Raw genomic sequence first — 14,287 nt, 5'->3', positions numbered from 1 at the left:
ACTGTACTCTCCTGTAATGTACTGTACTCTCCTGTAATGTACTGTACTCTCCTGTAATGTACTGTACTCTCCTGTAATGTACTGTACTATCCTGTAATGTACTGTACTCTCCTGTAATGTACTGTACTCTCCTGTAATGTACTGTATTCTCCTGTAATGTACTGTACTCTCCTGTAATGTACTGTACTCTCCTGTAATGCACTGTACTATCCTGTAATGTACTGTACTCTCCTGTAATGTACTCTCCTGTAATGTACTGTACTCTCCTGTAATGTACTGTACTATCCTGTAATGTACTGTACTCTCCTGTAATGTACTGTACTCTCCTGTAATGTACTGCACTCTCCTGTAATGTACTGTACTCTCCTGTAATGTACTGTACTCTCCTGTAATGTACTGTACTATCCTGTAATGTACTGTACTCTCCTGTAATGTACTGTACTCTCCTGTAATGTACTGTACTCTCCTGTAATGTACTGTACTCTCCTGTACTGTACTCTCCTGTAATGTACTGTACTCTCCTGTAATGTACTGCACTCTCCTGTAATGTACTGTACTCTCCTGTAATGTACTGTACTATCCTGTAATGTACTGTACTGTCCTGTAATGTACTGTACTCTCCTGTAATGTACTGTACTCTCCTGTAATGTACTGTACTCTCCTGTAATGTACTGTACTCTCCTGTAATGTACTCTCCTGTAATGTACTGTACTCTCCTGTAATGTACTGCACTCTCCTGTAATGTACTGTACTCTCCTGTAATGTACTGTACTCTCCTGTAATGTACTGTACTCTCCTGTAATGTACTGTACTATCCTGTAATGTACTGTACTCTCCTGTACTGTACTGTACTCTCCTGTACTGTACTCTCCTGTACTGTACTCTCCTGTAATGTACTGTACTCTCCTGTAATGTACTGTACTCTCCTGTAATGTACTGTACTCTCCTGTAATGTACTGTACTCTCCTGTAATGTACTGTACTCTCCTGTAATGTACTGTACTCTCCTGTAATGTACTGTACTATCCTGTAATGTACTGTACTCTCCTGTACTGTACTGTACTCTCCTGTACTGTACTCTCCTGTAATGTACTGTACTCTCCTGTACTGTACTCTCCTGTAATGTACTGTACTCTCCTGTAATGTACTGTACTCTCCTGTAATGTACTGTACTCTCCTGTAATGTACTGTACTCTCCTGTAATGTACTGTACTCTCCTGTAATGTACTGTACTCTCCTGTAATGTACTGTACTCTCCTGTAATGTACTGTACTCTCCTGTAATGTACTGTACTCTCCTGTACTGTACTCTCCTGTAATGTACTGTACTCTCCTGTAATGTACTGTACTCTCCTGTAATGTACTGTACTCTCCTGTAATGTACTGTACTCTCCTGTAATGTACTGTACTCTCCTGTAATGTACTGTACTCTCCTGTAATGTACTGTACTCTCCTGTAATGTACTGTACTATCCTGTAATGTACTGTACTCTCCTGTAATGTACTGTACTCTCCTGTAATGTACTGTACTCTCCTGTAATGTACTGTACTCTCCTGTACTGTACTCTCCTGTAATGTACTATCCTGTAATGTACTGTACTATCCTGTAATGTACTGTACTCTCCTGTACTGTACTCTCCTGTAATGTACTGTACTCTCCTGTAATGTACTGTACTCTCCTGTAATGTACTGTACTCTCCTGTAATGTACTGTACTCTCCTGTAATGTACTGTACTCTCCTGTAATGTACTGTACTCTCCTGTAATGTACTGTACTCTACTGTAATGTACTGTACTCTCCTGTAATGTAATCTCCTGTAATGTACTGTACTCTCCTGTAATGTAATCTCCTGTAATGTACTGTACTCTCCTGTAATGTACTGTACTCTCCTGTAATGTACTGTACTCTCCTGTAATGTAATGTACTCTACTGTAATGTACTGTACTCTCCTGTAATGTACTGTACTCTCCTGTAATGTACTGTACTCTCCTGTAATGTACTGTACTCTCCTGTAATGTACTGTACTCTCCTGTAATGTACTGTACTCTCCTGCAATGTACTGTACTCTCCTGTAATGTACTGTACTCTCCTGTAATGTACTGTACTCTCCTGTAATGTACTGTACTCTCCTGTAATGTAATGTACTCTCCTGTAATGTACTGTACTCTCCTGTAATGTACTGTACTCTCCTGTAATGTACTGTACTCTCCTGTAATGTACTGTACTCTCCTGTAATGTACTGTACTCTCCTGTAATGTACTGTACTCTCCTGTAATGTACTCTCCTGTAATGTACTCTCCTGTAATGTACTCTCCTGTAATGTACTGTACTCTCCTGTAATGTACTGTACTCTCCTGTAATGTACTGTACTCTCCTGTAATGTACTGTACTCTACTGTAATGTACTGTACTCTCCTGTAATGTACTGTACTCTCCTGTAATGTACTGTACTCTCCTGTAATGTACTGTACTCTACTGTAATGTACTGTACTCTCCTGTAATGTACTGTACTCTCCTGTAATGTACTGTACTCTCCTGTAATGTACTGTACTCTCCTGTAATGTACTGTACTCTCCTGTAATGTACTCTCCTGTAATGTACTCTCCTGTAATGTACTCTCCTGTAATGTACTCTCCTGTAATGTACTCTCCTGTAATGTACTGTACTCTCCTGTAATGTACTGTACTCTCCTGTAATGTACTGTACTCTCCTGTAATGTACTGTACTCTCCTGTAATGTACTGTACTCTCCTGTAATGTACTGTACTCTCCTGTAATGTACTGTACTCTCCTGTAATGTACTGTACTCTACTGTAATGTACTGTACTCTCCTGTAATGTAATCTCCTGTAATGTACTGTACTCTCCTGTAATGTACTGTACTCTCCTGTAATGTACTGTACTCTCCTGTAATGTACTGTACTCTCCTGTAATGTACTGTACTCTCCTGTAATGTACTGTACTCTCCTGTAATGTACTGTACTCTCCTGTAATGTACTGTACTCTCCTGTAATGTACTGTACTCTCCTGTAATGTACTGTACTCTCCTGTAATGTACTGTACTCTCCTGTAATGTACTGTACTCTCCTGTAATGTACTGTACTCTCCTGTAATGTACTGTACTCTCCTGTAATGTACTGTACTCTCCTGTAATGTACTGTACTCTCCTGTAATGTACTGTACTCTCCTGTAATGTACTGTACTCTCCTGTAATGTACTGTACTCTCCTGTAATGTACTGTACTCTCCTGTAATGTACTGTACTCTCCTGTAATGTACTGTACTCTCCTGTAATGTACTGTACTCTCCTGTAATGTACTGTACTCTCCTGTAATGTACTGTACTCTCCTGTAATGTACTGTACTCTCCTGTAATGTACTGTACTCTCCTGTAATGTACTGTACTCTCCTGTAATGTACTGTACTCTCCTGTAATATACTGTACTCTCCTGTAATGTACTGTACTCTCCTGTAATGTACTGTACTCTCCTGTAATGTACTGTACTCTCCTGTAATGTACTGTACTCTACTGTAATGTACTGTACTATCCTGTAATGCACTCTCCTGTAATGTACTGTACTCTCCTGTAATGTACTGTACTCTCCTGTAATGTACTGTACTCTCCTGTAATGTACTGTACTCTCCTGTAATGTACTGTACTCTCCTGTAATGTACTGTACTCTACTGTAATGTACTGTACTCTCCTGTAATGTAATCTCCTGTAATGTACTGTACTCTCCTGTAATGTACTCTCCTGTAATGTACTGTACTCTCCTGTAATGTACTGTACTCTCCTGTAATGTACTGTACTCTCCTGTAATGTAATGTACTCTACTGTAATGTACTGTACTCTCCTGTAATGTACTGTACTCTCCTGTAATGTACTGTACTCTCCTGTAATGTACTGTACTCTCCTGTAATGTACTGTACTCTACTGTAATGTACTGTACTCTCCTGTAATGTACTGTACTCTCCTGTAATGTAATGTACTCTACTGTAATGTACTGTACTCTCCTGTAATGTACTGTACTCTCCTGTAATGTACTGTACTCTCCTGTAATGTACTGTACTCTCCTGTAATGTACTGTACTCTCCTGTAATGTACTGTACTCTCCTGTAATGTACTGTACTCTACTGTAATGTACTGTACTCTACTGTAATGTACTGTACTCTCCTGTAATGTACTGTACTCTACTGTAATGTACTGTACTCTCCTGTAATGTACTGTACTCTCCTGTAATGTACTGTACTCTCCTGTAATGTACTGTACTCTCCTGTAATGTACTGTACTCTCCTGTAATGTACTGTACTCTCCTGTAATGTACTGTACTCTCCTGTAATGTACTGTACTCTCCTGTAATGTACTGTACTCTCCTGTAATGTACTGTACTCTCCTGTAATGTACTGTACTCTCCTGTAATGTACTGTACTCTCCTGTAATGTACTGTACTCTCCTGTAATGTACTGTACTCTCCTGTAATGTACTGTACTCTCCTGTAATGTACTGTACTCTCCTGTAATGTACTGTACTATCCTGTAATGCACTCTCCTGTAATGTACTGTACTCTCCTGTACTGTACTCTTCTCTACTGCAGCAAATCTCCACTGGGGGAGTCGCAACCTCCCCAAGACAAATACTCCAGTCTGAATTGAAACTAGTAAAGCCTGGTAGAAAGTGTGTAGACATGATAATGAACCTACATTTATGAATCATTTCATCTCTGGAATCAAACAGTGAGTTTACCATAAATTATTATTCAAGAATATGTGAAAAAATTTATTATTGACAATGGAAAAGGTGGGAATCTTGTTCCCTTGTCTTTTTGGTGTGTATTACACGATTTGTGTGGCATTAATGTACACTCCAATTTGTTGTGTTCATGTTAGCTAGGCTAGCTAGGTGGCTAACGTTAGCTAGGCTAGGGGTTAAGGTTAGATATAGGGGTTAAGATTAGGGTAAGGCAACATGCTAGCTAAGTAGCTAAAGGGCTATGGTTAAGGTTAGGAGTTAACCCTTTATTCTAAGGTCAAGGTTAGGGGAAGGATTAGCTAACATGCTAAATTGTTGCGAAAGTAGCTACAAAGTAATAAGGTCTTGCAAAGTTACTAATTAGCTAAAAATGCTAATTGTCCATGAAAAAATTCGAAAGTGACACATCTAAGTCGCAACGCCATTCCGTCATCATGGAATTTCCCCACTCCAAACCACACCTCTGGTCCTTGCCCTGCCAAAGTGCTCATCTCCAATTCTCAATGTCCCGTGGTTCCCTGTGTCTGAATGTGTCAATTACGATTATCCATCCCGCATCTAAACTATTGTAATGAAACAGGCAGGGAGCAGGTTTCGAACCGTCGACCTTCTAGCCCGAGGTCCGGCGCGCTATCGACTGTGCCGCAAAAGCATGCTCGAGCGGCAGAGCAGATTTCCGCGCTTATAAACCCAGGGTAGTTACACTATGTTTGGCTACAAGCAGCTGCTAGACCACTGTATGAGCAAGAGTACCATGCCACTCCACACTTGTGCCCATCTCCAATGCCCAATGTCCTGCAACTCCACGTGTCCCAGTGACCATAGGAATGATAGGACAAGTCACCGAAGAGGTGTTGATAAAACGGTACATTTCCACCATGCCAGTTGGTTTGTCAACATTGATGACTCCTCCTAACACCGAGCTCAGATAACCGCTGAGTGCGCAAAACACGTGCATAACAGTTAACGGTTGTCACTCCCTGTCTCCGCGCGAGATCCCGCTTCAGGACACACATTGCCCTGTGGTTGGAATAACTTCTCTTGATGAATCAAAGATCTGCAGACCTGGGCCAAATACATTCAGCTAGTTTAGTTGCGCCTGGATTTACTTTTGGGGATATTCCACAGGTTCCATTACACCGGGCAAACTGCCGCACAGCTCAAAGATTAGAAAGTGTTGATGCTATTTGACCCAGATCTGCACTGATCTGACTCAATCAAATGTATTCATAATCAAATCAAATGTATTCATAATCAAATCAAATGTATTCATAATCAAATCAAATGTATTCATAATCAAATCAAATGTATTCATAATCAAATCAAATGTATTCATAATCAAATCAAATGTATTTCTAAAGCCCTTCTTACATCAGCTGAAGTGCAGCAGAAGGGCGGAAGTGGTTGTGTTTCAACTACATATGGGGACCAGATCCTATTCACCTATTCAATCGTTGCTAGATCCATGTTGGAGCAGGGTTTACTTCAAGCTCGCATCCGCTACAAGACCATGGTGCTTGCCTACGGAGCTGTGAGGGGAACGGCACCTCAGTACCTCCAGGCTCTGATCAGGCCCTACACCCAAACAAGGGCACTGCGTTCATCCACCTCTGGCCTGCTCGCCTCCCTACCACTGAGGAAGTACAGTTCCCGCTCAGCCCAGTCAAAACTGTTCGCTGCTCTGGCCCCCCAATGGTGGAACAAACTCCCTCACGACGCCAGGACAGCGGAGTCAATCACCACCTTCCGGAGACACCTGAAACCCCACCTCTTTAAGGAATACCTAGGATAGGATAAAGTAATCCTTCTCACTCCCCCCCCCTTAAAAGATTTAGATGCACTATTGTAAAGTGGCCGTTCCACTGGATGTCATAAGGTGAATGCACCAATTTGTAAGTCGCTCTGGATAAGAGCGTCTGCTAAATGACTTAAATGTAAGGTAATGAGGGCGTATGGACGTAATTTTAGGCTACGGCTATCCACGCTTATTGTCACCGTCAGTCATTCGGGGATCATTTTTACCTGTCGAGTCGAACACCGTTCTTTGGCCGGCAAAGGTGAGTCCGAGTGCCGGGTCATTGTGGTGATAGTAGCCGCTGTCCTGGATGATGCCCTGCGAAGCCTCGAATAAGACCCCGCGGAGCAGAAGGAGGAGAACCGGGGAAAGGAGCAACATCATGGGGGTTTTAAGAGAAACTCTCAGAAGATCCACAAAACAGATGTCGGCTACACAAACCGAGACCCGGTTGGTTAACGATGTCAACTGCCAACACTCACATGCACCACTGTGCGCAAGTGTTAGGCGATCAGATTGAGCTATTAACGGAACCGTTATTCAGAGGAGATGTGACGCTAATGATTGGGTTCGGGTTGAGAAACTAACCAAGGGGATATGGTGAAATATTTGATAACATTAAAAAAACAACTCAACCGTTACATTAAAACTCCAGAAAGGGTTAGAACTCCAACGGCTGCCAACAAGTTTTTATCCCAAAAAAGAAATTGGAATTGGCCCTAAATAACCTAGGCCGATGGGGTGTTAAAGTTAAAGGATTAATCCAATAGAAACTTCGACAGCAAGGAAATCTGAGTGAGACCGAAGCTCTCTCTCCACAAAATAATTCCACGGGTTGAACTTGATCGAGATTATGGAAATCAAAAATCGAGAGTTCCAAAATTCCAAATCCAGTTCCAATGTTCTAAATCCAGTTCCAAAGCTCTAAATCAAGTTCCAAAGTTCTAAATAAAGTTCCAAAGCTCTAAATCCAGTTCCAAAGCTCTAAATCCGGTTCCAAAGTTCGAAATCCAGTTCCAAAGTTCGAAATAGTTCCAAAGAGCACTGAAAGTTATTTGAGCACACAGTTCAGTATCCTGTAAAATACTGTAGTCATATACAATACCTCTTTATAGCGATGTCAACTCTCTCCAGAGTTTTCCATGTATATATATATTTTCTCTCTCTCTCTTGTCGTGACGATCTTGTGCGAAACTGTCACACACACACAGAGAGAGATTAGATGACACTAAGGCTATTTGTCCCTCCCGAGTCCCAGCAGTTTGCACAAATACTCCGGAACACAATTTTTCCGGTCAACCCTTGACTGCATGTCCGTTGGATCCGTTTGTGCACGCGTGTATGCGCGAGTGTGCGTCAAGGCTAATTCCCGACTGTTTATGCATGTTTCCCCAGACCTGAGGGTCATGTGGATGGGATTAACCAGTGTTTGGACACCTGTTAAAAGGCCTTCGCTGATGACGTCTATATCAGACACAGTAGGATATTTGACGCAGTTAGAAATGCGTGTAAATGGCTGCATTCTACACATGCGCGCACTGATGAACAGAGCAAGCGGACGAGGACGACTCTCTCTCTCTCTGGTTAGAGAAACAGGGTGTCATCTTTCGCCCCCGGCAACCCCCGAGAGCCTAAAAATAAAAAGGGGCCGGCTTTGGAGCTGACCTTTACCCTGTGAGCATGTGCAGGTCACAGTTGTCCATCCCTGGGAGTCAGCGGGCTACGAAGTGTGTGTGTGTGTGGGGGGGGGGGGGGGGGGCATTATTACTGTGTGTGAGCATTGTAACAAAGTGTGTGTTTGAGACTATCAGGAAGCAGGGTGGGTGATTCTAAAATATAATGTAGGGTGTTAAGACATCACAGTAAACATCACAGACATGTGCATGACCATTGTAAAGTATATGAAAGGCCTTGAGCGTCTTTGAGTTGACTTACAAAAGCAGAGGATTTCAGGTGGAAGTCAACGATAGCAGTCAGGGGGAGGTGCATCTTCGACAGTCAGGGGGAGGTGCATCTTCGACAGTCAGGGGTAGGTGCATCTTCGACAGTCAGGGGTAGGTGCATCTTCGACAGTCAGGGGTAGGTGCATCTTCGACAGTCAGGGGGAGGTGCATCTTCGACAGTCAGGGGGAGGTGCATCTTCCACAATCAAAAGTCAGATGCTGTGATGGTTTTCCAACTCGCTTAACCGCTATGCCAGCCCATATCACGCTAACCGCTATGCCAGCCCATATCACGCTAACCGCTATGCCAGCCCATATCACGCTAACCGCTATGCCAGGCCATATCACGCTAACCGCTATGCCAGGCCATATCACGCTAACCGCTATGCCAGGCCATATCACGCTAACCGCTATGCCAGGCCATATCACGCTAACCGCTATGCCAGGCCATATCACGCTAACCGCTATGCCAGGCCATATCACGCTAACCGCTATGCCAGCCCATATCACGCTAACCGCTATGCCAGGCCATATCACGCTAACCGCTATGCCAGGCCATATCACGCTAACCGCTATGCCAGGCCATATCACGCTAACCGCTATGCCAGGCCATATCACGCTAACCGCTATGCCAGGCCATATCACGCTAACCGCTATGCCAGGCCATATCACGCTAACCGCTATGCCAGGCCATATCACGCTAACCGCTATGCCAGGCCATATCACGCTAACCGCTATGCCAGGCCATATCACGCTAACCGCTATGCCAGGCCATATCACGCTAACCGCTATGCCAGGCCATATCACGCTAACCGCTATGCCAGGCCATATCACGCTAACCGCTATGCCAGGCCATATCACGCTAACCGCTATGCCAGGCCATATCACGCTAACCGCTATGCCAGGCCATATCACGCTAACCGCTATGCCAGGCCATATCACGCTAACCGCTATGCCAGGCCATATCACGCTAACCGCTATGCCAGGCCATATCACGCTAACCGCTATGCCAGCCCATATCACGCTAACCGCTATGCCAGGCCATATCACGCTAACCGCTATGCCAGGCCATATCACGCTAACCGCTATGCCAGGCCATATCACGCTAACCGCGACGCATGTCCACTTAAGTGGTAACAAATCATGAAATGTTGATGATGGTAGTAGGATAAATTAACGAACATATACAATTATCAACTTCCACATTTTTATTTAATAAATTAACTAATATTAAATGGTTCAAATGACAAAATCAATAAGTAGATGGAAAAAATGTAATTTAACGCGATGGTGCCTGGCCTTGAATTGAAGAGGAATGGTCTCCAACACTAGTGTCAACATAGCTGGGTGGATGAGAAACGTGATGAAGAGGAATGGACCCCAACACTAGTGTCAACATAGCTGGGTGGATGAGAAACATGATGAAGAGGAATGGACCCCAACACTAGTGTCAACATAGCTGGGTGGATGAGAAACATGATGAAGAGGAATGGACCCCAACACTAGTGTCAACATAGCTGGGTGGATGAGAAACATGATGAAGAGGAATGGACCCCAACACTAGTGTCAACATAGCTGGGTGGATGAGAAACATGATGAAGAGGAATGGATCAAATCTATTACAGGAAAGAAACAGAGACAAGCCAACTCTCAACTTTTATTTCTTGACCTTTTCTTTTGCCAATGCTGTCAGACCTGCCTTTTAGAGAGTGACCCTCTCAACCAAGAGAGCTGAAGGCATACAGATATTTTATTCAGAGATTTTTTTTTAAAAACAAACTCAATGCATTTTATTTAGCCTTCTTTATGTGGTTTAAAAAAAAAGCTGCCTGTCAAGAGATCCAAAAGCATGAAAACCACTGGCTTTATCTGAACTGGCAACCTATTTCCCTACATAGTGATATGTTTGATCAGGCTCTGTAGGTAGTGACCTATATATGGAATAAGGTCCCAGTTCAGATTGCAGACACTAAGTTAAAACAAGGGAAACGTTGATTCATTTGGCATGTTAAACAGAGGATTGGTTATCGTTGCAGTTCTCAGGAAAGCAAAACACTTGATTCACAACTACAGGGCCAAACCCCGAGCTGTACTGGACTGGTTAAGCCTCCATTTAGTATGAATTAGGCATCAGATCAGTGTCATACACCCAGACAACCACAGGGTGGTGCTATTTCTGCGTTAGGTTCATCTACACTATAGATAAGGCTGAGGTAAACAACTCTCAGTCTTAAGAGTTGCGTGTGCAGGTTTTTTTGTCCCGACCCAGCTCTAACACAACTGAAAATTAATCCATTACTCCTGGTCTTGAATTGATTTGTTGACCATGATTAGGCTAGATTAAATTAGGTATAGAGCTAGAACAGAATCCTGCATTCCCACTACGGCCCACCAGAACCAGTGACGGCTCACTCCATGGGCTAAGCTAAGGCAATACGAGTGGTTTAGCTGGAACAGGGAAGGGAGGAAAATAGGTTTTATTGGGCCAGGGTCGTATTCATTAGTGCAAATCACGCAGAATGTTTTGCAACGGGGGAAAAAATGAAAACAAGCGTTTCTTATTTAGACAAGTTCAGGTAGTTGCCTGCAGAGTTTGATTCCGTTTAGTTTCCTAGTGAATACGACCCAGGAGGACACCAGCAATATGAAGGAGGGGGAAAAATCATGTAAGAAATTATCCCAGGCCAGTTTGTAGTTGTGTAGCTTATACTGGGTTAGGGGGGTTTGATTAGGGACCACAGATTTGAGAACAGTCATATTGTTCCTCTTACTTGTTAAAGGGGCAAGGCACCACAATTAAAGCAGAGCAGAACAAAGAGAATTTCTTCCAAGAAAGCAAAAAAAACTGGTGACCTGTATTTGAGAACCGGTGGCCAACTAATTACTTTCACAGGGTTTTTATCAATGAATAACACCAAAAAACAATAGCACTATGAGAATTGATCCAAGACAAATACCTGCAAAAATAAAAATAAACTGTTACAACTCAAACAAAATCAATCAGTTAGACCCAGTTACTTTACAGTATGCGTTATAACAACCTGTTCCCATAGTAACAGAGCAACCATCCCTTTCAATGTAGTACAGCACCAATGACTGACAGGTAGCAACAGGTGACAGGTCCACCGACCAGACCCCAAGATATTGGGACACACATTTTGGCGATCATTTCAATAAACGTTTTCTACAGTGGGAAACATTGTAGTTGTGTGCAGAACATAGTAAATGATTCCCTCATGATGAACAAAAAAAACACCCAACTGGTAGGCTAGCTATCTGACCTAAAACGTGACGTGTGAAACACTTTAGCTACAAAAAAAAGGCTACTTTGTGAGAAGACACGGTGGTGAGACAGAAAACAGTCTCTTGCTAAGGAGTGGTTTTTTAAAGGCAACGTGATTTTCAATTCAGTTTAGCTGTAGCCAAGTGACATTAATTACATATTAGCATTAGCTTCACTACTAGAATTACATTGTAGCTTAGCTTCACTAATAAAACTACATAGTAGCTTAGCTTCACTAATAAAACTACATAGTAGCATTAGCTTCAGCTTAGCTTCACTCATATCATTACATTGTAGCATTAGCCATTAGCTTAGCCAATTGAATTCCAATGAAGCTTTAGCTAATTAAATGTACAGTGTAGTGGGCTATTAGCTTAGCGACGCATGTGATTTGTGTTTGATGCTACGGCTTCATTAGATAAGAAGGGGAGCTGGTTGGAAGTGTTACAAGCTAAAAGGCAGTAGTGGCATTTTTTAAAGCTCTTTGTTTAAAAAAAAAAGACTTCTGGTCCAGTCCCAAACCAATCCCTAGCACCTAGATAGTGTGCACTAGGTAAGCAAATGACCCCTAGATATTGTGCACTAGGTAAGCAAATGACCCCTAGATAGTATACGCTAAGTAATCAAAATGGCATGAATTACCCCAAGTCTAGAAGGGTGATTAACATATTGTTAATTCTTGTCCAATCCTCTCAGATTTACACAAACGTCTACTGGCGGCAAGGTGCTAGGAGCCGATTTGGGACTGAGCCCGAACGGTAGTGTAAAAAAACAACTCCTGCATCTCAAATGGCACCCCAATCCCTATTTAGGATCCCCCCTTAGGAGGACCCTGGTCAAAAGTAGTGTACTATTTAGGATCCCCCCATAGGAGGGCCCTGGTCAAAAGTAGTGCACTATTTAGGAAACCGGGTGTCATTTGAGACACAGACCAATGACATAATTTGACATTCCCAGGCCTTGGCTTTAACGAGTGTCGACCAAACACTCTTTTAGGACAGTTTCAGAAAACGACAACCTTATACACACACACAACATAGAAAGGAAAATAAAAAAAAGTACATCTTTTTTATTTTCTTCTAAAAGGTCTGGTGAGAGACTGATCGATTTAAGGCGATTGGCCAGGAAGATTTAAGGTTGCTGTAGAAACTGGCTGAGATTATGGGGTGCATCTCAACAGTCTAAAAATGGCTTCCTTCCTCCCTTTACCCCGAGCCTAATTTCCTCTCCTTAATCTGGACAGGACAGAGAAGGTGAAAAGAGATGGGGTAGATAGAGATAACCTACTGCGAGTTTGCTTTCACTTGTTCAACTCTCGCCCTATTCAGATAACTTACAACCCTGACCTTTTCTAGACTTTAAGACGTGCACAAGCACCCAGAGGTTGCTTCACTCTTTCACACTAATAAGGGAGGAATCCAGTTTAGACGATTTGAGACGCAGCCTGAATCACGTAACTCAATCTCCTCAGTTATCTCTCAAATAAAAAACAAACTATTTGGTAACAAAAAGTGTTATAATATAGAAAAAACATTTGAAAATGTACCTCGGCTAAAGCTTATAAAATATCATAAAGAATAAAATACTATAATAATAATATTATTCCTTGGTCCGTAAAAATTGTAACTATAATAAATGTTTCCCCATAAACAATAATGAAGTTTCTCAGCACACGAGTGATACCTCCATCATTACCAAGACCTTTGTTGTGGTCAAAAAATAATCTAAACTTTGTAGAAAGAGTGTTGATTTAAAAAAAAAAAAAGCTGTTCTCCAACAAATGTATTAAAAAGGGCTCCTAGTTATTGTCATCCTTGAGGTGAAACGTCTCCCAGACTGAATGACCCAGGCTGCAGTGTCATGTCCACAAACGACCACACGGGGGCACCAGAGAGGGGGGTTCCCCTCCATGCAGGTCTGTCTTTCATCAGAACCTCATCTCTCTTCTCCCCTTCCCCTCCTCAACTCATTCGCTCTCTTTCCAAAGAGTCCTTGAGCGAGCGTGTGTGGTTCCAAAGCAGGTCCATGAGCCTCTCACTCCCCCCCACACACATACTTCCCCGCTGCTATGACGAAACTGACATCACCGACGAACCCGACGACAACCCAACGCTATTGGTTGACCCTCCCCCTTGGCCAATCCCGTAGTCCGCCTGTCCTTCCACCAACCCCCCTGAACCTCCCATCCCCAGACTCCCTGAGGAAGAGGAAGGTGAGGACAAAGAGGAGATACTGTGACTGTGGGTCTGGAGGATGGCCCCGGCAGCGCTGCAGTGAAGACGAGGGCCTGGTTCCGGGGTATAGGTGAAGGTGAGGGCGGTGGAGTAGATGACTCCGTCGTTGCGGACCAAGGTGACGGGGACCTGGACGGGCTGACGGACCCAGCGCCACCCCTCTCTGAAGGCAGAGATGTCAGGCACCACACAGAGCACGCTCTCTCCACACCTGGCACAGAAAGGGGGTTTAGACAAAGACAGACTCACCACGAGATCCACCACCTTGTAGAGTCCGTGTTACCACGGAA

At 43.2% G+C, this 14,287-nt stretch overlaps 2 protein-coding genes across 2 annotated transcripts in view; both read right to left on the bottom strand.

The window, feature by feature from the left end:
• The window catches only part of LOC129842076 (stromal interaction molecule 2-like), a 31,013-nt gene extending 23,243 nt beyond the window's left edge, over positions 1-7,770 (bottom strand). The window contains exon 1 of the mRNA XM_055910464.1: positions 6,765-7,770. Coding sequence (XP_055766439.1) covers positions 6,765-6,921 — 157 coding nt within the window. The 5' untranslated portion in view covers positions 6,922-7,770. The remainder of the gene's footprint in view (positions 1-6,764) is intronic.
• A 2,347-nt stretch (positions 7,771-10,117) lies between these two features.
• LOC129842064 (recombining binding protein suppressor of hairless-like) overlaps positions 10,118-14,287 on the bottom strand; it is a 41,482-nt gene continuing 37,312 nt past the window's right edge. The window contains exon 11 of the mRNA XM_055910456.1: positions 10,118-14,208. Coding sequence (XP_055766431.1) covers positions 13,830-14,208 — 379 coding nt within the window. The 3' untranslated portion in view covers positions 10,118-13,829. The remainder of the gene's footprint in view (positions 14,209-14,287) is intronic.

The sequence above is a fragment of the Salvelinus fontinalis genome, unplaced genomic scaffold, assembly GCF_029448725.1.
Source record: "Salvelinus fontinalis isolate EN_2023a unplaced genomic scaffold, ASM2944872v1 scaffold_0010, whole genome shotgun sequence".
Lineage (NCBI taxonomy): Eukaryota > Metazoa > Chordata > Actinopteri > Salmoniformes > Salmonidae > Salvelinus > Salvelinus fontinalis.
This window is presented reverse-complemented; position numbering and strand designations above follow the sequence as displayed.